Here is a 22,804-nt window from a genome sequence, read left to right as displayed (position 1 = left end):
TGCTGGCAGATTGGATCATGTGATTCAGTGCTAATACTAATTATTAACCTTTCAATCCAATATAGGTTATGTAAATGCTTGTCATGAGAAATGTGGTCCAGAATACATACATACATACATAATATGTCTGGTCCCCTGCAGGGGCCAAAAGTCAGGTATGGTACCCATGGGACAGCAGAAGTCAGGTTAAAATTTTATGGTGACTGTTATCATTATTTAAGCCATTTTCATCATGGAAAAAATTAAACATAAATTTAGCAGTTAAAATCACATCTCTAAACCATTCAGAAAGGGTGGATCTCACGAGGACTGTCCCAGTCATGGGGCCCCACCATGTATTAAAAACAGGTGTTTGTGTGTGTGTGTTAGCTATTTGAGCCAGAGCAAAAGGAGCAGGGGGTGAGGATGGAGATGTTTTGGGGATGTAGAGGACATAAGGGGTGGGTGGATTGTTGGAAAATGAGTCACTGGAGCCTCCTTCAAAGCTTGCTCTCCAACCCCAACACCTCCTCCAACACCAGAGCAGGGAGGTCTGCTGGAATCCAGGCCACTGAATGGAAGAGCTAAGAGGGCAGGCCTCCGCCGAGTGTGCATAGACATCAGTGATGGTAGTACACAGACTCTCTTGACACACATAAACACATTTTTTGTCTCAAGAGTCAGGATCTGGCTGCAGAGGACATGGCTCCTGCAACAAAGGCTTCTTCTGTAGAAAATCTGAAGGATGCATTTATAGTGTGTGACTCTGTACACTGTGTAAGTGCAATGCAATTTATTATCTTTCCATAGTGAGCTGCTATACACACAGTGAGACTGAACGTAGAGTCAGGGTTCTTTAAGAGATTCTGGTTGCTTGAGTGAGATTTTTTGTTTTATATGTAGTCTGCTAATTTTAATGTAGTTTGCTTCAGCTTTATTCATTTTACCGTGCACCACATACTGTCATGTATTGTTTATTAGTGTGCTGATTTGACCCAAAGACACAACTATGCTTGCTTGAAAAAAACAACAATAACCTGCTGGTAACAAACTGTCTTGTGTCACGTCTCTGTGTAAATGCTGACAATGATCCCGGGGCAAATAGGGCGTTGGTATAGTGTTTCAGAAACACACACACAGACACACACACCAGCTGTGACCTAATGTCACAGCTTTCACCGACTGACAGAAACAAGAAGAGAAGCAGAAAGGAGTAAAAAGTGACATGAAAGACAAACTTAGATGTCAAAAAAATCTCAAGTCAGTCTGACAACAATCTGACTTCTGATGGACATAACTGACAAATGAAAAGACAAAACAGTGAGGCACAGAGGAAGCAAAGATCAGTCAGTACTATATGTAAACAAGACATACAGAGAGGCAGACTCAACCAGAAATCTAATCTTGGTACTATACACGTCTCCACTATACACCCTCATGTGGCCCTAGAATTGCATCCTGTAAACGCCAAGTTGTACTAGTGGGACCATAAGTCTTTAAGAACTCTGATTTAAAAAATCATTGACTCCTCCCTCCTCTGTAAGAAATACACACTCTTTCCCTCTCGAGCAGACAGGACATGATGGCCTATATTTCTGAAAGTATCAAGTGCTGGTTATGGTGAGGTGGTGATGGGCGTGTAGTGATGAACCCCCCTCTGTGTGTTTGTCTGGTTAAAGTGTGGGGCGGGCGAGTGCTCTGGGACAAGACTCAACAAAAGCGGCAGAAACCCTATAGACAGGCAGTTCTGTTGCCATGCCAACAAATGAATGCGTGACACTGCAGACCTGGTAATAACTATATTTACAGGTTGTGTAATGGCTTATTGGTAGTGATTTACCTAAATTAAAACTTCACTCACACACTTTACTACTTTTGGCATTTCTCTCTGAAGCCTTATCTCTATGTGTTTTTACAGGTCACGTCAACCTGTCTGCACAAGAAGACCACCTCGCATCCTTTTCCTTGCAATTACTTCACATGATGTAGGCGGTTTCCACAGCAACAGACAGACAGGGCATTGCTACAGCCATCCCAACAAATCAGTACTTGCCTTAAAATAAGTTTTCCTTTCATAGGAAAACTTCATCATGCACCCTTTGACTCATCAAAAGCCAAAGAAAGTCTATACAGATGGAAACAAAAAGTTTAAATATGCTTTTATTTTTCTCAAGAAGATGAAGATGGTATGGAGCAGTAATAGACAGATTAACACACAGTCTCTACAATTATTTACCGAAAAATCCTCAGGACCCCATGTCACTGAGCATAGATTATTAGACATGAGTATGGTTATGGTCATCTTGTTATATCTCTAAAAGTGCCAAAAGAAGTGAAAAATTAGGGGAGAGAGCAAGGGAAGACATGCAGGTTATATATGACAGCCGGCTCAGGAGTCAAGCCGGCGTCCCCTGCGTATATGGATGGGCGTGCTACCGCTACGCCACCAGTGGCCCCCAAGCATATAAGTGAATCTTAATTGGAGATTGCTTTGTCAAAAGTAGAACAAAGGAAAAACAGCAGTACTTTCTTTCTAATTCAGCACAATAAAGAGTTGCTGGGAGCAAGCAGTTCCCCGACAAACGAGCACTTCTGTTAAAATCAAGATCTCAGCAGGGATTCACTGGTTTACTGAACTGAATTAGCCTGTTATCATCTGATCTTGAGCAGCAAAGGGGAAGAAATGACACACATGGCCTCAGGGTGCCCTACACTGCCAGGATCCCTCCCTCCCTCTCCATGGTCTCCTCTGTTCCTGTAAGGCAAGTCCAGACAAGTCTTCTGTCTGTACCTCCCGTTTGGGACAAGCCTGGGCTGCAACACAGTATCAACCCACAGAGCAAACATCTGACCTGACTCCTGCTGCTCTTCAGCCAAAACAAGCATGGCACGCCTCAGAGCAGCTGGCCTCCCACTCACTCACCTGGGGAGAAAATACAGAGGAGCAGAGGGTGGGAAGGACATGGCTCATGAAAAAAAAGAATAAAATGAGTTTTTTTGTCTAAGTATTGCTCAGTGATGTTGAAAAGTGCAGGAACAAAAAGTCTGGCAGTTACTCACATTGATATCTGAATAGACACGGATTATGTAAATAACATTTGAGTTATTAACTGTCTTAATCTCTTGTGTATATAATATCATCATTATATTGACAACTTCAATATGAAGGAATAGTTAGTCTTTTTTCAGAATTATGTGCATTTGCAGAGAGGTAAGAGTCAATATTGCTTTCATGTTTACAGGCTACACATGAGCTGCAGAATCTGCCCAACAAGACTTCTAAAGCTTATTAAGTACCATGATACATCTTTGTTTCTAACTATTACAAAAACTGAAGTTTAACAATGTAAATCTGTGGCTGTACTGGATTATGAGCCATTTCTTAGCCGGGGCCAGTAGTTTCCTAAAGTAACTAGCTGCTTTCAGTTTCTGTGCTAAGCTAATTGCCTACATGCATAAGTGGTGTTTTAACCTGTAGAAGAAATGCCTCAAAACTGAATGAAGTCCGGTTGATGTCATATTCTTCCTCATCCCGGCTCAGTGATATTTGAATGCTCCCAGCACCATGTCCATTGATGATGGCAGACAGTGAGATGTTGTATTTGACCAGGGAGGGGTTTACACTCCATGTCCGTCCAGTGTAGGGGAGAAGTAAACGCACACCACCACACCTGGAGACAGACAAAGGGATTAATCCACAGCAGGGAAACGGTTACAAACTCAGTCTGTGACACAAAGGCTGAAAGGAACATCTTTTGATGGAGTGCTTGCTGCCTGGAAATAAACACACACACACACTCTCAGTGGCCTAATTGGGACTGTCACTCCTTCCGTCAGCCACACACATGCAGTCAGACAACACAGTGGTCCAGTGTGCACCCACCCACTCCTCCAGCAAACTCTGGAGAATGCAAACAAGCCATGGACGAATAGAGTACTCCTTGAGCTTTACCCTGCTACCAATCCACCCACTCTGCTGCTTCTCCCCCTGTTCTCTTCTCCATTTTAGAAAGACAACAGAGCACAATGGTTTGTCAAGATCTTTATGTCATGGCATAAATATATGGATTTGATTAGTGATCTAGAGTCTAGAGAGACAAATTATTATGGCAAATTTGGTTACAAACCCGAGCTGTCTATAAGTTTGTGTGCTATCAAAAAGAGATATATTTGTTTTTACTTTGGGGCAATGTATCCTTCATCCGTTTGTTTCAGTGAATATTTAGTGCCATAGTTTGAAGCCCTGGGGAGACAGTGTCTATGTGTACAGTGGATGTGCAGCAGCTGTATCCATGCAGACAGCACAGAGGATACAGTGAGTCCAGTACGAAGACCAGTCAAAGATTACAGGATAACCAGTGGACAGACGACATCAGGAAGCTGTCCAACATTGTTTTCTCTGGTTTCCACAGACATTTTAAAGCAAAAATTGAGGTAGAGAAAGTCTCTGATTAGTTTAGATGTGCAGATTTTTTTAAGTGGATGAATAAAAGAAAAGATTGTCTTGTGCTGTGTTCAGTGTTGTAGTGTCCAGTTGGAATTCAATGTCATGTTCTCTATAACATCCTAACTAGTTATGGAGTGTAAGGTGAAAAAATAAGAAGTACTGTTTAATTCAGTGCTGAAGAAGAGTACTTATTAACATGTACCTCTGTGGTATGGTTATTTTGACACCAGTGGTTGTAACATGTGGATTGTAATATGAAAAGGACTTTCATATAAATAATAATGTAAAGGCGTTTCAGCTTTTCTTCACAAACTATAGGAACAATGTTACTGACATGAGTGAATAATTATATGTGTAGAACCAGCTGCCAAAGTCTCAAGTCTCTTATCAACACATTCATACATTGGTAACTTGGTTACCATTGGTAACATGGTAACTTGAACGCAACACATACAGTATTGCTGCAGGCCGTATTAATAACTGGAGGATCACTGGAAGCCTTCGTTATATTGATACAAGGTTAACAGGTCAACAACTAAATGTTCTTAATGGCAGAGGTGAAGCTCAGGGTGAGCCACACCAAAGGCTCCAAGTAGTTACAGTAAGCACTAAACCACAAACACATTCCACTGCAGCAGATTAGTGTCTGTTTGGATAGACCTGACACTTTGATATGGCAGATATTTATCGCATCACACAGATGATTTGTCTGGAGAGCAGATGGAACGAGACGCCAGTGCTATCAGTGAAATCATCAGGTGTAGAAAGGAAGGGAAATAACAGCTCACTGGTTGACTCAGGAATCTGACACACAATACAAACCAAATACAGACCATATATGTTAATGAAATGCGGCCTGTTTTCATTTGTGATTAAACTAATATATATAGTGTGGGACATATGACTGGATGTACATTACCATTCTAACTGAAGTGTGTCATTGCTTCTGATGTAAAAAAAAATAAAACTGACATCCCTGCACTGATATTCTGAGTTAACAATCGAACTTTTTATTTATGAACATTTAACATTTGTAAGCCTTTTTCTGCTTGTACTTTCTAGTCTGTGCAAGTCAGTACTGCTGCGTTTGGAGATTTATTGGCACCACATTCAAGCCAGGGAGCAGAAATGAGCAAAGCAACTTATTTGTTTGCATTATTTTATCATTTCCATCTAAAGTTACACTTCATATGAGTATGCTACTCTTTTAGTTTAGTTCAGTAATTAGCTTGTTTTAGATTTGTTAATACAATACTTTTACTTCTACTTAAACCATGGGTAACCAAAAGTTATATGTTAATAGTACTTGAACATCAGCCACTCTCCATGCTTTAGACACTGTGGGGAGGCCTCTAAACATAATCCTCTTACCTTCAGTGGGGCTTATATCTGTGTGTGGCAGAGATGTTGATCCATGTGGCGTCTACCAAAAGATTTTCACATGCTCAGGTTCAACTCTGAGGGCCTGTGCTCAGCGTTCAAACCAGTTACTGCCTCAGTCAGCCACTTGTCACAAGTAATAGTTTAGAGATAAAAAATTTCATCCCTTAATCTAAAAATCTTTTATTTGTTCACTTTCATTTGTGATTCATAATTAGCATCAGCGTTTTCACTCTTTATTTAGAATACTGATTAGGAAGTTAACAAAATTGAAGTTTTGCTGGAGTTTTTAAAAATCTCACACTGGCCAGGAGACAGACTGCAAATCCCAAATGTTATAGATTCCATATTTGTGGAGCCATGGACATCCATCCATCCATCTTCTTCTGCTTATCCGGGGCCGGGTCGCGGGGGCAGTAGCCGAATCAGGGATACCCAGACTTCCTTCTCCCTGGACACTTCCTCCAGCTCTTCCGGGGGGACACCGAGGCGTTCCCAGGCCAGCCGGGAGACATAGTCCCTCCAGCGTGTCCTGGGTCTTTCCCGGGGCCTCCTCCCGGTGGGACATGCCCGGAACACCTCCCCAGGGAGGCGCCCAGGAGGCATCCAAAACAGATGTCCGAGCCACCTCAACTGACTCCTCTCGATGTGGAGGAGCAGTGGCTCTACTCCGAGCTCCTCCCGGGTGACTGAGCACCTCACCCTATCTCTAAGGGAGCGCCCAGCCACCCTGCGGAGGAAGCTCATTTCAGGACATGGACATATTATTAGGAAATGGGCCACTGGACACAGACATGTAAAAGTCTCGCCACCCCTTCAATAAAGAGCCATCAGTTATTTTGTGTCTGTTCTCAGTATTGGAGCCTTGCATCTCTTTTTGGTAGTCTCATTTTATGTCTCTTCACTGTCATTTTGTCTTTGTTATTTAGGTTTGCTTTGCATCTTTTGTGTTCATTTTGAGTCCCCTTGTGCTCTACTGCCTCAGGCCCCAAGTCCATTGGCCCCCAGGCCTGCTCATCCTGTTTGTAATCAATCCATGTGTGGAGCCATTACTGATTGCATTTGGTTTTGGTTTTTTGAGATGGAAATTCCCAAATTATTGCCTAGGGTTTTACTTTATTTCCTAGTTTCAGTTTTTCAGTTTCAGAAAATTAATCATAAAACTGTACTGTAAATTAACCAGCAGTATGAAGTCATTTGAATTATACACCTATAGTTAACATTAGCTCCACCTGTACCAGCTGTGACATTAAACTGATGCACCAAGTGATTTTTTTAATTAACTAAAGGATCTTGAGTGTTTTTTCCACCACTGCTAGTGAATCTCTTTATACCACCCATGTCAACATCGCCCCCTAGTGGAGAACATTTGCCTACAAAGGAAACAAACTGTCAGGTAAAAGATGTTAGGAACTCTGGTGGATACACAGCAATTCTCCAATAAAAGGCATTAATGAAGGCCAAAAGCAGTGGCAGGGTTAAAATGTTTTACTGTAGTGCTACAGTATGCAACAAGTATGAATGAAAACATTGGGCAACATCGTGTTCTCTGCAGTTTTGTTCCTTATTGACAAAATATCTGGCATGTAGAATCCCTAAACATGGCAGTAGAGTAGAAAACATGAACATAATTTAAAGGAAAAAAATGAAAGAGAAAGAGTCAACTTGCTTCTTGTGCTCCCAGATTCTCTCCTGTTGGGTAGATCAGTACTGGCAATGAAGATTGAAATTCAAGAGATAAAAACCAGTAAAAATCACAGATGGACTTTGTTGAGCACGACCATAATGGCTTAATTGTGTAGATGCTCTGTTGCACCAATACACACATACACACATGCACACGCACACACACACACACACGATAAACCCACACAACCCTGGGAGAGCGATTGTCACCCCTGGTCTCCGTCCTCCAAGCTGAATCAGATTAGGAAAGTCAAGGTTAATCACCCAATAAATACATTCTGACATCTCTTTTTGAAACACAGACTGCCAGATAATTATATACAAATTGATTAATAGAAGAAACAAACATTTCATTACTAGGTGTTTACAACAGTCACTTGAACATGGTGTGGACCAACATGTACACACAGACTCCTTCTCTTAGGCAAAAGTTTTACATTCCTATTCTTGTTTTTTTCACCTATTATTCCCTCTATCCTTTTTCAAGCTGCTTTTCTATGTAACTTATTATAAGCACTACTGTTGTGGCTAGACTAAAGCAGTCCTATGCTATTATCCCTTCAGTGACGGCACTACAGGCACACATAGACAAAGACACTCTGTTTGGCTCTCTGCCCTGCCTCATTCCCTATACTTCCTTCTTGTGTCTCAGTACAAACACACAGTGCTCCCTGTAAACAAGTACTCTTTGTCCTTTACGATTATAAATACTATTTTGGTAAAATCATCTTCATTAAGAGACGAGACAGAGTGTATTTGAGCGCACATCAATACAAAACACACAGAATTGCACTGCTGGAAGATTTTCCTTCTTCATTTGTATATGCTGTGTTTATCTTATGCTTTTTGGCTTCAGCATTAAGGCCCAAAATCTAGAATGGAAGGGGAGTGGGAGAAGTCCAAGCGGTGATCCGTCTGTGCCCATGGGGCCTACTGTAGTTACAAATGACACACATACAGGCACACTTACAGATAAACAGTATTGCAGGGCAATATAAAAAGACACTAAGGAATGGTGAAACATCCTTTCTGTCATTTCTTTTATCAAAGTCATTCTTTATCATCACACATTTCATCTTTTTATTTAAAAATCCTTTCAGCCATGCTTTTCTTTTATCCCTCCTTTCCTGTCCAAAGTGCGGGGGTGCCGGTGCTGTTTCAGTCTGGCTACACTAGGGGGTGCCGTTCCTCTCTGCAGATGACTGACAGGCGGTGGCTGTGTTTATTGCTGTAATCTCCATGCTGCTCCCCCTATTAAAGGAAAACAGAGGGACAGAGTTGCCCTCCTGACACTGATCCTAGGTCTCTGCTCCCCTTCGCTTCTTACTGTCCGTGCTTTTGGAAGGATCTAATGACAGATCAGTGCCAGAGGGGAAACCCCGCTCTTAGCAGCGGGATCAGGTGAAGACATAGTTGAGGAGCAGCTGAGAGAGGAGCAGAACACAGAGGATGAGACAGTGACGGCCTGTTAATGACATGCTGTCCTCTGTCGTCCTATGACGAGCCAGCTGACGACCCAGAGCCACCAGGTTTCTACAGGGAGAGAAAAGTGAAACTAACTCAATATGGATATTTGTTATTTTTGAATTAGTGTCATAAAATGTTAAATCTGCCAGTCCAAAACAAAATAAATCAGACCGATCCAGTGAGAGAAACATTTTTCACCTACTCAGGAGGAAGGATGTTGCACCTCTGACCTCTAAAGTCACTGTGCTAACCCTGCTTCCTCCATAAATGTGTGTTTTATCACCTCTGAATATCCTGCTGTGTCTTCTGTATAGATGTGATGGAGGCTTCTATCAGGGCCATGTCCTTCACTTCTTTATTGCATCGTGCACACTGGTTTGAAAACCCTGGGCACGACAGGCGAGTGCATGTAAGACAGGCTGAACAGTTAAAGTCTGGCTGTGTGCTTGTGAGCGAGTGTGTGTGCATATACCTCACCTTCATTGTCTGAGGACTCATGTGTGGGCTCTGGCGTGGTGCTGCTGCTCTCTGTGTTCTGGCTGCAGCTGGATGGCTGGCTGCTGGCCTTCCTGTGCTTCCCGTTCAACTCACCCTGGGAAAAGAACAGTAGAGGTTTACTCTAAGGGATTCAAACGGCCCTGCCGATACACTGATAGTGTACTGCTGTTTGACATATCATGTCAAGAGCTGATTCAAATCTTTAATCTAAATATCAATTAACCTAAATATCAGGTGCCCTTTGGTTTGTAAGGGAGTAGAGCAAGCGTTCATTTTGATAAAATCTCAATGAAAACACCAATCCATAGGAGGTGTGTGACTGGTCTGGCTGACCTTCTGCTGGCTGCTCCAGCTGTTGTAGGAGAGACCGTTATGTTGCCTCTGGCTTTTCTCATGCGTCTGAATCAATCCATCCTTCTCAAACTGAACCAGGCAGCGCTCCAGGTCCCATGGCCGTGTGCTGTGGAGCAATGAGAAAACATTAAGTTTTGGGTGCAGAGTAATTGAAATTGGAGTTCTGGGTCCTTAGTCTACAGCTCCTTGTTATGTCTGACCAAACAATAAAAGACATGTGCCATCTGCTCTGCTTTATTTGCATGGTGTGAGAGAGTTCATACTCCATGTGCTTATAGGTCCACTCAGAGGTGACAGGGTCTTGACGGAAAAGGCATGGGATCCAAGGTTTGTCTCCTCTCTCCCTGGCCTCTTTACGCTGAGCTTCCTCCAATACAAATTTTTCCTGAGTGGCCCGCAGCTGGTCCCGATCCATGATGGCACTGGTCACATGCTGCCACAGTCTGCCACAGTAGTGAAATTGGATGCAAATGGGGTAAATATGTAAACCTATGTCACTGGAGTCAGCCAGCATTTAAATAATAACATCAGTAATGGCTGTATTTATTGTAAGAGTGACAGGGCAGGCAGGCACACCTAAATGGAAGCCATCATTAATGTTAGCACTTTATTCTAACATTAAATCTTTTATTTGGTTTACTCTGAGTTTGTTTACTCCAAAAAACAAATTTGAAATTAGGAATAAATACAGTGAGTGATATGCAGCTGTGATTTGTGTGGTGTACCTTTCAGATTCAAACTCTCCCTGCTGATCTATCTGGACCACTTGTCTCTTGAGGCGGCTGCTGCGAATGTCACGAGTTGGGTTCCATAATGTCTCCTGCTGACCTGTACGCTTCTCATGAATGAACACCTCGCTGTCCTGAATACAGCAAAAGCAAGACAATCTTCAGTCTAATCAGACACATCAATTCATCACACACATGCCCCTACACATTTGAAATGACAGGGAGGACTGACTAGAAAAGATTTTGCTGAAACTACAAGTGAATAGTTTCCAGAGCCTAAAATATGCAGCTCTTCCCTACTTTCTCAGACACTGGCTGTGTCTGCAGCTCACTGTGAGAGCCTCTAAACCCAGTCTCCTGGTTGCTCTGTCTGCTAAACCTCTAATTACCAATTTGGCATCTAATTACTACAGTGAATTACTGAATACCAAATGGCACAGAGTAAGCAGCAGAAAGAAATATGGAAACGTACATTTCAAAGGGAAATCTAGTCTTCAGGCATGGAGAGAGGAATAAAAGCTCTCACCCAGTGTCCATCAACTGTGGCCAGTAGTTCCTCTTCAACAAAGATCTTCCCACTGATCTGATTCACAGAGCAGGAGCCTCCAAGGAAAGGCTGCAATGAACAGAGTAACATGTCTACTAAACCTGTTTTTTCTCTTTAACAGTCGATCTATTTTCAACAAAATCTTGAACTTATTCAGAAATATACCTTTAGTTTGAACTCCAGCTCTGTGAAACATTTTGTTTTCTCACACTCAATGGTGACCTTCCCACCCAGCTCCAATGTCATAGTGCCATACAGGATACCTACAGGAGACGTGCGCATGCGCACACACACGTACACACGCGTACACACAAACACACACACACACACACACACACACACACACACACACACACACACACACACACACACACACACACACACACACACACACACACACACACACAGACAGACAGACACACAGAATATTAAAGCATCAGCTTAACACCATATTAGTGAACTGAGTAAAAATTCCACAGGTAAATCACAGTTTCCCATCTTACTGTACAGTTAGAAAGATACCATATTTTCCTGACTATAAGACTCACTTTTTTTTTACTCCTCTGGCTTGTCCTGCCACTTATATAGCAGAGTGACTTATATGTGTATATTGACAGTAATTTTGTGTAGTAGTCACTAGTGTTAGATGAGACTCTTGACCTGAAAATAAAATTGTACTGCTGAAAAAGTAAAAAGGCTTATGTTCACACTGAACTACAAGTGAAAATCCCACTCAAAAGAAAGAGCTACACTGCAGACTTCAAAGTGCAGGTAATAAAGTCTGCAGCTGAAACAAAGATTGGAGTGAGTGTTGTCATTCAGGCAACATGAGAGAGGAAGAGGACACGCCACTTCATCTCACCCCACCCAGATGTTGGTGGATGTGTCATGGACTGAGATTTTAGTTCCGGTTCTGGACTTTTATTTTGGTTAATTTCCTGTTCTTTCCTGTGTTGATCTTGGTTAGCTTTGTCTCGTTAGTTCATTAGTTTCACCTGTTTAATTAGTCTTAAGTTCGGTCTATTTATACCCCTGCGTTTCCTTTGTTCTCTGTCGGAACATTGACGTTAAAGTTGGTCAGCGCGTTGTGTGATGCTGTTTAGTAACAGTGAAAGGATTTAGCCTTGTGCCCGTTTATGCCGAGTGGCGGAGATTTATGTTACGTTTGCCTGAACCCTGGAAATAAAGCCTTTGTTGTCCTGCACTTGGGACCTCCTCCTTCACACCACACCACCCGCACCTTGTGACAAGATGAATGTATTTCGTAATGTACTTGTTGTTATGCCTAGCCTACATTCTTCATAGGCTAATTTAGACTATAATTAGTATAATTAGAAATGTGACTTATACACCGAAATGACTTATATATGTTTTTTTTCTGTTCGACAAAGACGTCTTTCCTAAAAGTGACTTCTACTCCAATACAATACAGTAATTTATTATCAGGCCACTCACAGTTAGTGTTCTCTGACTGGATTGGAAGAGGAGATGAAGATGGTAACTTAAATATGGAGAATAAACAGAAATTCAACCTAATTTACATTGTATCAGTAATTTATCTCTCAATTTAGATATCTAACATGTGAGAGTTCATGCTGAGAGCAGAGCAGGGTGCTATTTGATTTCCAGTAGCTCAGACATATTGGCTATGACAGATGACTGCCAGCGTTGCTGCCCACACATGATTTGTCACAGTAGACAGACTGCATTGTATCCATGGTAGATGAGTTTTTATTAACCTCCTCTACTCACTGTATTGTAGTGACATTTGGTATTTTTAAGTGTGACAACATAACAGCAACCTTTGTTTCTGCCTGTCTAAATATGTTAACAAGAAACCTATACACAATAATTCTATCCAAAGGGATAATCAGTTATGATGAAAACAGAAACAGACTTGATGATAATGATGGGCATTGTAGATGTACTACCTTTGCAATGAGCATAGGGCATGGTGATGACATACTCCTCATCCCTGCCCAGGAACAGAAGCCTGGCTTTGCCATCCAGTATGGCTGACAGGGAGTTACCTAGAGCAGCAGAAAAGCAGAAGTGCCTGATTAAATGACACATTTTTATAGACCGCCATCCCCTTTAAAAACCTCACTGTGCCTCTGAAGCAAGGTTGGGAATTTATCTCGACATGCATGGAGAAATGCATCAAAACTGTGGTCAAACCTGTGAACATGCAGCTACAGTATGGTAAACATTACATATTGTTGTATTGCTGTATACCATAGAACTTAGACTTGGCCAAGATACTTCCACTGATAGAAAAACCGTCTTTCCTATTGCAGACATAAAAGGCAGAGACAGGCGGATGGTGGGACACCTGGGAGAGGAAAAGGAGAAAGAGAGACATCAGGTCAGCAGAGTGAGAAAATGGTGTCACAAATTTGACACTTGTTTTTGTACACATTTTAAACGTGTGTGCACTGTTTGCCAAATTGTATGACGCATGAGTCATTGCCTTTATATATTCTAGCTACGAATGACAGTTAACCTGTTCAGCTATGTAGAAAGTACAGCTGTCAGTCTGAGGATGGAGCCAGCAGCAGCGAAACGTTTCCCCAAGGATTGGATTGTATGGCTTCTTCAGACCCTGCAAAATGCAAACAGGAGTATTAATCTTAATGCATGTATATCACATGATAAGATCTTTTAATCTTAAGTCAAATGTGAAAATAGTTTAATGGTTTTTTTCATGTTTTTTGTCACAGATGGCCAAGCCCAGTTTCTTAAAATGCAATACCGAGCACCAAATACAATTGTAGATGGTTACTGGACCTAATTAGCCCCCACATTGGCATTTAAAGAGTCAGATAATAAGCACCAACATGGAACACATTATCACGTCTGGAATAATTCAGCAAGGAATAATGCACAGCGTCTAGACCTGTTAACACTAAATGTCAAAACTCCAGTGTGAACTGTTTTGATGGTAGTCAAAACAGTTCACACTGTTTAGCAGCTTTATCCAAAACAGGTGTTGCAAATGGGTGGCTCATCTTGCAATAAAGATCATTAACTTTCAGAGCCAATATAATGATGATGATAACATGTAAACAAATATTACCTTGGGCTTCTTGTAGAAGCCAGACAAGTACCATCTCAGCACCTGCTTGATCCGACCATATGCACTCTCCTCCAGTGCAGCTCTGTGGTGAAGGAGCAGAAATGTCAGAATTATGAAAAGGAAAAACAGAAATAATAGTTTTGTATCCACCTATTATTAGATGAAAATATTCAATTGTGCATACAGTTTGAAGACTTAAGAGTTACGGACTGTGAGAGCAGATCAGCGTGGTAGTAGTAGTCAGACAGCTTATCCAGGAAAGAGCGGGGCTCCAGAATAAAGGTGGGCAGCACCACCTTGGACAGATCCATGCCTGGCCGCAGCTGCTTCAGCAAACCCCAGATCAGACCCTTGTTCTCCTCTGATACAGTCTCCACCTGGGATGTCTCCCCAGCCTGAAGTAACATATACAGACAGGGACAGGGACACAAAACATAGGGTGGCAAGATGCCTTACAGTCACATGGACCTGGGTTAAGATGATCTGACAATTATCAGTGCCTTTTTTCCTCATAAAAACAGTAACATTTAACCTTAATAATCTAAATAAACCAAATTACTGCTCTGTACATAAATAACTGAACTTGGAACCTCACCTCACCCATCTCCTCTCTGCATTGCTCTACATAGGCTGTGGCCTGTGGCCCAGGGGACAGCTCATCTGACTGGTCCATGTCACTCTCTTCTGTCAGCCTTCCATCCTTTTCATTGGCTGTAGTGTCCCAGTCATCATGAGCCTCACGCTCAGATTTGTCTGAAAAGCCGTCATGCTCCATGTGGTGATTGCCCAGCAGCACAGTGTCATTCAACCTAAAATTAACAAAGCAGTGAACACCAAGGTTAGAACTATATCAGGAAACCCTAACATTCAGCCATGTTAATGTTACTGCATAGTCTGATAAAGCTCAGACAAACCTGTTCTGAAAATGATGTTTTCATGTACGGATAAAGAATAACATAGGACTGACCATTAGCTTAATGCTGTATTTAAATAAATTTGAACTGGTTTCATATTGCATGTGGGTTTTAATGGATAATGTCAGAAAGTTATTACCAAGGATAATGTAATTGAATGTGGAAGCTTTAGCAAGTTTTTTTGATCCTCATTAGACTATACACATTAATAAAAAATATTTTTGCCCAAGTTTTAATTGTTCTGGCAGTAAGGCAGTCTCAAGCAGGGAAACAGAAATAACCAGCCATGAACTTTGGACAGGACTGTAAATGTGTACTGAATCTACAGTGTTCCCCTTTATCCTCACAGACATGATGATTAATCATACAGCTGGACCATCCACTATAAAAACCTCGTTGATCTGGATGTATTTAGTAAATCTGACCTGTCTGGTTGTCCTGGCAACTAGACAGGACAACCAGACCTTATCATCATCCCTCATTTCCCACCTCCCATTCACAAGCTCCGAACATGACTGGACACAATCAGAGGGCACAGGGTAATTTATGCATATGCACGTATGCAGGTACAGGGAGTATATATACACATACATCTGTAAATATATGTGCAGGGACATGTGTACAATCGTATACAAAGTGAAAGAAACAACTAAATTAAAGTGCATCTTAAGCTGGATAAGCATTTTCACACTGGAATTTCCTAGTCTTGGACAAATCAAACACAGACCTCAGATTTGTCAGCATTTTTAGTAACCAGAACAATGTTAAAAACAAGAAACATGGTGAAGAAAGCAACACATCAGCTTATAAAGGGCCAAAGAAAGGAGAAGAGAGAATAACAGAGGGGAATCTAAAATGAAAGAGGAACAACATGGTTCCAGTCCTACAGCCATTTTACTTTTCTAGACAGTGGATGTCTGTGTCTGTGGGTGCACACTTTGAAAGGGACAGCAAACAATAACTAAAGAGGTCCTGATCATAAGCATACTGAGAGGATTTAAGGCAGATATTTAACATATGTTCAAATCAAACCAGAGGAACATTATGATAAGTGTAAGATAATTGCAATGTGACATTCAGTTATAACATTATAGTCACAGAAAACAAGGAAACAAGCTTATTCTCCCAAGCAACAATATAGGACAGTTTAATTTTCATGATGCCTGAGGGCTCAACAGACGTGAACAATCAAATTGCTGCACACTCTGTGAATCACTAAACAACCACTATGCTATTCATTAACTCAAACACGACCTAGATGAGAGGCAGCTTTCCTTACCTGAAAAATGAATAGCAGACAAAGTCTTCCTCAGAAATCAAAACAGCGCTAGTGATAATAGCAGTAAATCCAAACAGACACACAGTCTGTCCCTCTCTACTCTCCTTTGCGTGTCTAAATGTTTTTAATCTAGTGACTAAAAGGTGCAGTGTTGTTTCCTCGACTCAGGCACACCTGCTTCCTGAATGTGTGTGTGTGCATATTTCTGTGTGTGCCTGCATGTGTGTGTGTGGTGGGGGGTGGTATATGGTTCACATTCTACTCCATGTTCCTGCTCCTCTGTTAGTCATGTGACTGTACGAACAGCTGTGATTGGCTGAGAGGGGAGCAGGAGAGGAGGGAGGGTGATAGGGTAACAAGAGGAAGGGAGTGGGGAGGAAAGGGATGTCTAGTGTTGGATGTAAACAGTACACACACACACATATATATATATATATATATATATATATACACAATTGTGTGCGTGCATATATAGTAATCTGAAACATAAAATAAATACAAACAAATATTTTAATTATGACAACTAATGCAAACAGTGCATATGCAACATTATTTATTTCCCTGTAATTCCATCCCTCCATCAGCTATACTGCATATCTTGCAGATGGTGTCTGGTGCAAGAAATGAGGTACACCCTGGACATGGTCAGCAGTCCACCAGTGTGTTGCCAGTTATTATGGTTGGAGGAAAGTTAAACACCATCCAGAATCTTCTTGCTGGGAGGTGACAGTGCTCACCACTGCACTACCATGCCACCCTCCATGTTAATGTCTTCCCTGTAATTCGCCTCATCACATTTCAGGTTGATTCAGGAAAACCAGTCACAGTATACTTTTCTTTTTTAAAATAGTCTCTCACTTACAAATTCTAGGTATGAGCATGTATGTAGACTAATCAATATGTGTGACAGTTAATTAACTAGCACAACAGCAAACAGGGATTTTTTCTTTCTTTTTCCAGAACTGAAAGAGCAGCTACCTGCAACCAGCTGATTTTAGAATCACGTTTTGTTTCCAGGGAGCAACTATTGAGAAATTTTTTTGCACACTGTAAACCACACAGCTAACCTTGCTTGTTGCATTAGGGAACAGTGTAGTGAATTTAGTAGGGTACTTCGGGGAGTTCATGTTTCTTCAACTGTATTACCTAGCAAATTTCTGACTAAATAATTAAAACCGCTAAGTGTGCTTGGTAGGAATGCCAGCAGTCTTGTGCATGAATTGCCAAGTACAACAATTTGCAATGTGATTACTGCAAACACAGACCATCCAATAACAGCTAATAAATCTAAGATAGACATAAATTATATCAGAGCAGCTGTATCCAAGTGTGTCATACTTACTGTAGCAGCTCCGTGTCAGTGAGTGCAGTAGACTGCAGCAGGTGGAGTATGTGGGATGACTCTGGTGACGTGCTGATATCTCCTTCTTTCCCTCCTTTGGCTGTTAGCTTGTAAAGACTGGAGCAGCTGAGAGCTAGCTCCAGGGCATCCATCCAGCACCGGCCTGGAAAGACCAATTTATTTTAAAGATGGGAAGAGATAAAATTGCAAAAATAATTCAATGCACATTCAAGAACATGCACTTCCAACCAAAACAACCACACATAAGCCTCACCATCAGACTCTGAGGCAGCTCTGAAGATCAGGTAGTTGCTGGGTAGAGGCTGGGTAATGGAGCCAACATTCTCTCCTTTAGGACCCTGAGCATATGGATCAAACAATGACTCACACTTTATGTCATTTTAGTACCAACAGGACCAATTGCCTCAATCAAGGTCCATAAGAGTCATGCAGTTTTATTCAGTGAACTTTTAATTTAAAAACTCAAGCTCCCTAAAAATAACCTTTTTTTTGCAGCTTTGAAGCTTGTTTGATCATTTCATGTATGGCTATAAATTTCTTGTTAGTACTTTAATTTTGTGCATTCCTATCAGCTAGTATTTTTACCAAAAGGAGGCATATTTCTAATCAAATAGAGGCATCAGTATTTATATATACAAAACCTGCCTTGCTTGTTGCAAAAAAATAAATTAATAATACTAATACTACTACCAACAACAATATTAATAATAATAAATCTAACCCTAAAAGAATAATTATTCTAGTTCAGACTGATCAGTTATTATGAGGGTTGATGAAAAATGCTACTGAGCCTACAACTATGTCTGACCTTCACAGCCCAGATGGATTTGTCCAGAGGGTGGTAGAGCTTAAAGCAGAAACCGTCCTTCTTGGAGGGTCTCTCAATCAGCTTGCATGCACTGAGAAGAATGGTGCCCACCCAGTGGTCTGTTGTGGGTGTCTTATAAATCAAAAGAACTCCAGGTTTAAGGGCACACCACAGCTTGGTCCAACTTTTTAAAGAGCCACGGATCTGATGTGATGAGATACAAGGGAATTTTAAAATAATAACATAATGAGAACAATAATATTCACTTAATTCACAACTGTTTGTAGCTTACAAAACACAACAAGAATAACATGTAAAGATATTCAGTTTTGAATATAACGTAAACTAATTAAAAGCTGTTCCTCCAGTGTTCCACAAGTATTGGTAAAAAATGACATGCAAATTACAGCCAGGATGATGAATACCTAAAGGTGTAAATGATAAAGTCTATATAGCTTGTGTGAGAGCAGAGGCAGTAAGTATTCTGTGTCTCCATTGCTGTGAGACAACATCTCTGCACCTTTAGCCAGTTGGACATGATGACAACACTGGGGTCCTTCAGTGCACTGAACAGTTCTCTAGCTGCCCGTTTTTTCTCCTGTCTGTAATTCTGCTTTTGCACCTGTGAAAGACAAAAAAAAACATGGATGAGTCATCAGTCTTATTGGTCAGAAGACTTTGAAAAGATCAACACTAGGTGGAAGCAGAGTCAACCAAATACTGTTAGTAAACTGTTGTCTTTCACTGTTCATGATGTGAAATACACACTTACAAAAAGGTAATAATGTCAAAATAATATGATCCATCAGCTTGTCAGACTGACAGATTCCAAGGGGTTAAATTACACACACGTCATGATAAATTCAATTGCATAATTTCTTCACATTTCTTTCACAATTGGTTTTAGCAAGGAAATGTACCTTAAGAGACTCCTTCCGGGCCAGCTTTTCTGTGGGGGAGGGGCAGTCCTTCTCAACACCATTAAACATCCTGGACTCAGACTGAGGGGAAAAGGGACCAGAGGAGATGGCCAATGAAGGTGAAGAGGGAGATTGGGATTGTATTTTAGAATAAAAAAGTGCAGCTGTATTAAATAATACACAGTTTCAGTAGTTCTTTGTAATGTCCTGCAAGCAGGTTAGCTTAGTTAACTGTGGCAGTGGTCCCTTTGTGACCTCACATCTCTGCATAACAGAGGTGTCAGTGATAAGTTATTCTGTGTAATTACATAACTACTTGTTGTGTACGCACAAAAACCAATATGAGTCATATTATTATTGAGCCCACTCAGGCACTTAGAATTATTTGTGTTAAAAATAAACATCCTTTAAGTGAAGTACACAGTTACAGCTCAGTTTAATGACAAACTGCAAGTGTGCTCAGTCTACTATTGTCTCATAAGGGCTTGCAGCATGGAAGAAAGAGCAAAGAAATGAAGAATTCTCAACTCTCAATTCTCCTGACTCCTGACTCAGTTGCAGGTGGAACTGTACCTGTAAATTATTCCACATGTAAATAGAAAATATTGCGAGACAAGGTTGAAGCGACAAGAGGAGACAAGACAAGTGGAAACATGTACTGACCACTTGTAATCAGAATTACTGAAGAATGCAGACAGTTGGGTTAATATGACAATAAATGTGTAGGTTTTCAAATAAATGGATTGTGGTGCTAAAAACACAGTTCCCACCATGGCCCTGACATAGAATTCCACAGCTTTTATTTGACTTTACTATGTTGGTGAAGTTTCATGAAAATCGTAATTTCTCTCTGCTTTGTTATCGCTGTTAAACCTAAAAAGTAGTATGTGTGGTTTCTATTTCAATCTCATATATTCTATGATGACCCATTTGTAAAATGCCCTGATATTTCTGTACACGACTTCTTTTAAATCAAGCCTCAACAGTTATGGGTTTGTACATTTCTGCCAGTGTTTCATGCCGGTAATGAAATAATTGATCAGAAGTGAAGAAAATGGAAAGGCAACTGCTGTGTGCTCACCCAATCAGTTAGTTTCCAGTGAACTGTTTAGGAGCTGCCCAATCAGAAACTGTTCTTACCTTGCTGCCTGGTGATTGGGCAGGGCTAAGTTCATTATTCAGCATGGAGAGACCGTTCCTGTCTGTCTCACTGCCTGGTGGGAACCCACAACACACAATCACATACAAATGAACTCAGTGAATAAACCTGCTGACAGACAATTAAAGCAAGGCAGCCCTAAAAGCAGGCAATGAGCAGTAGTTCGAAGTTGGTTGGATTTGCATAAATACAGTACAGCACAGTATGCCAGACACTTGTACATGTCACTGTCAGATTTTACTATGTTCATATTCCATTTGTTAGCTTTGACTTTTGTAAGCCTTTTACCTGGGCTGAGGTTGTAGAGGTCATTGTCTCCTCCATAAGACAGGTTCCGGGTGAGTGAGCGGGGGTCAATTTTGGGAGGGGAGGTGGCACTGGGGCACAGAGAAAACCTCCGATGGAACAAATTCTCCTCTTTCATCCTGACAACCTGCTCGTCCACTGCAGGGGAAGAAGCACAAAAGGTAGAAAGGAGGGGAGAGTGAGGAAGATGTGGAAAAATAAACAAACAAAAGACTGGAAGAAAGAAAACTCAGGACAATGTGTCACTTTCTAACCGCGATGCATATGTTCATGTAATACTAGCCTAAGATTTCTAGCCTAACATTTCAGTGAAGTGGTCCACCCTATCTTTGTCTCCTGTTCACTTGAATCTGATCTCAGAGTCCTTGTGTCACTAATTCTGAACTTTTAACTACATCTTCACTTGCTCTCTGTGCGTATATGTACCCTGAACCCTAACCCGTTCTCTCCTCTGCCTCACTAACAAAGACATACTGTACGAGGACATGTCAGCCAGTCCACATAACAGCACTGCGCATGGTAGTGACAAGCAGTTCAGACTGCACATTGTCAGTGTACATGGCAGCTAAAACACCTAGCTAATGTCCATGGACTCACTATGTCCATGGAGACCCAGTATCTGAGACAATCCACAGCACCATTTAATATACTTTTAACGCGCATGTTGCTTCTCCCAAAGGGAGCGGGTGGTCAATTAAATGAACATCAGAGCACAAAGGGGGAACAATGCAGCTGGTGTCGATATTTACAGGAGCAAGCAGTGGCTTCATGCTGTCATTGTGCTGTCATTACTTCACAGCCATGAGTGGATGACTCACATTCTTAAGCCACCAGGCCCCACATAAATTAGACAAAAACAAACACACATACAAAAGAAATCATGCAGGTGTACACATACTGTACATACAGTAAGTCTCTATGTACAAAGACATAACTGCGTAAAACCATTTATTCTTCTGATTGTGTGTTGTTCCTGGCAAGACATGATACCTGAAAACACAATATAATAGCACTTATTTCTCTTTCTCGTCTCTCTTCAGCCTCGTTTTCTCCTCTACTGAACTCAGCAACTACTGACAAGCTGCAAACAATTCATAGCATGTTATTATAAAATGCTGAGAGTCACGGCTGTTTACAGACCGATCATTACACTTGTTCAAGCGGTTGCTGAGTTCCAGCCACAGCAAATCAGAGCTTACAATAAAAAATGGAGGTTAATTAAGTGTATTTGTTACCACCTGAGTCTGTCTGGCCACACAGTGCTGAGTCCAGATCATTATCACCACAGTTCCTTTCTCTCACATACAGTAGCCAAGACCCTCTGACTCTCAGCCTACAGACCAGTCTCGTATATAAGTACTCATTTACAACATCCAACAGTGTTATGTAAAATTCATTCACAAAATCATCTTTTAACTCCCCCACATGATTCATCTGTAATTACACTGGAAAGTGCAGTCAAAGTGCATATACTGGTAAGTGACAGAAAACCTGTGGGTGGACACTGGCCTAAAATGGAAACTGAACTGCTACAGTACATGTAGTGCTGTAGGAGTTAACAAACTGTGACTTCCCTCTATAAATACATACATGTACATATTCAAAACACAAAAGAGCAAGCTCACATCCGTATACTCGTCACACCACTCCCCGCTTCCCTCTACTTTTCCTCTGCCTCTGTGAGTCATTCTCTCAACCTCCTGACTCCCTTATTTCTGATCTTGCAGTCTTTTCTGTGCATTTCTTCCTTCTGCCCTCTCTCCTTTGTCCTTTCAAACAGACAGCAATGAATGAAATGGGAATGAAAAGGTAAATGTATTCTTCCTGAAAAGGAGCTTTATTTGTCCTTGTGGGGCAGTTCTATTAATAGCATTTCATTGCTGCAGTGCACGC

General features: G+C 41.3%; 1 protein-coding gene and 1 long non-coding RNA gene across 5 annotated transcripts in view; one reads left to right on the top strand and one right to left on the bottom strand.

Annotated features, from left to right (window-relative positions):
- Positions 1 to 651: 651 nt before the first annotated feature.
- LOC113133324 (uncharacterized) lies at positions 652 to 2,865 on the top strand. The gene is made up of 3 exons (XR_003295979.1): positions 652 to 756; positions 1,659 to 1,769; positions 1,898 to 2,865. It is a non-coding gene; the product is annotated as an uncharacterized LOC113133324 (long non-coding RNA).
- Positions 2,866 to 7,279: 4,414 nt separating this feature from the next.
- The window catches only part of osbpl5 (oxysterol binding protein-like 5), a 35,444-nt gene continuing 19,919 nt past the window's right edge, over positions 7,280 to 22,804 (bottom strand). For 2 of the 4 annotated variants that reach the window (XM_026311025.1, XM_026311027.1), the window contains exons 3-23: positions 20,894 to 21,049; positions 20,587 to 20,660; positions 19,447 to 19,527; positions 19,047 to 19,148; positions 18,527 to 18,730; positions 17,972 to 18,056; positions 17,698 to 17,860; positions 14,758 to 14,971; positions 14,373 to 14,557; positions 14,163 to 14,244; positions 13,590 to 13,688; positions 13,322 to 13,418; positions 13,018 to 13,116; positions 11,252 to 11,349; positions 11,066 to 11,155; positions 10,537 to 10,673; positions 10,075 to 10,254; positions 9,791 to 9,917; positions 9,437 to 9,551; positions 9,243 to 9,345; positions 7,280 to 9,025 (exon numbers count right to left, since the gene is read on the bottom strand). In XM_026311025.1, the coding sequence (XP_026166810.1) occupies positions 8,890 to 9,025; positions 9,243 to 9,345; positions 9,437 to 9,551; positions 9,791 to 9,917; positions 10,075 to 10,254; positions 10,537 to 10,673; positions 11,066 to 11,155; positions 11,252 to 11,349; positions 13,018 to 13,116; positions 13,322 to 13,418; positions 13,590 to 13,688; positions 14,163 to 14,244; positions 14,373 to 14,557; positions 14,758 to 14,971; positions 17,698 to 17,860; positions 17,972 to 18,056; positions 18,527 to 18,730; positions 19,047 to 19,148; positions 19,447 to 19,527; positions 20,587 to 20,660; positions 20,894 to 21,029 (2,607 nt within the window). In that variant the 5' untranslated portion in view covers positions 21,030 to 21,049 and the 3' untranslated portion in view covers positions 7,280 to 8,889. Of the gene's footprint in view, positions 9,026 to 9,242; positions 9,346 to 9,436; positions 9,552 to 9,790; positions 9,918 to 10,074; positions 10,255 to 10,536; positions 10,674 to 11,065; positions 11,156 to 11,251; positions 11,350 to 13,017; positions 13,117 to 13,321; positions 13,419 to 13,589; positions 13,689 to 14,162; positions 14,245 to 14,372; positions 14,558 to 14,757; positions 14,972 to 17,697; positions 17,861 to 17,971; positions 18,057 to 18,526; positions 18,731 to 19,046; positions 19,149 to 19,446; positions 19,528 to 20,586; positions 20,661 to 20,893; positions 21,053 to 22,804 lie in introns of those variants that run through there. The other 2 variants (XM_026311026.1, XM_026311028.1) reach the window with 2 other exon arrangements.

This window comes from Mastacembelus armatus, chromosome 6, assembly GCF_900324485.2.
Source record: "Mastacembelus armatus chromosome 6, fMasArm1.2, whole genome shotgun sequence".
NCBI classification, from domain to species: Eukaryota; Metazoa; Chordata; class Actinopteri; order Synbranchiformes; family Mastacembelidae; genus Mastacembelus; species Mastacembelus armatus.
The sequence above is the reverse complement of the archived record's forward strand: the minus strand, read 5'-3'. Positions and strand labels throughout refer to the sequence as shown.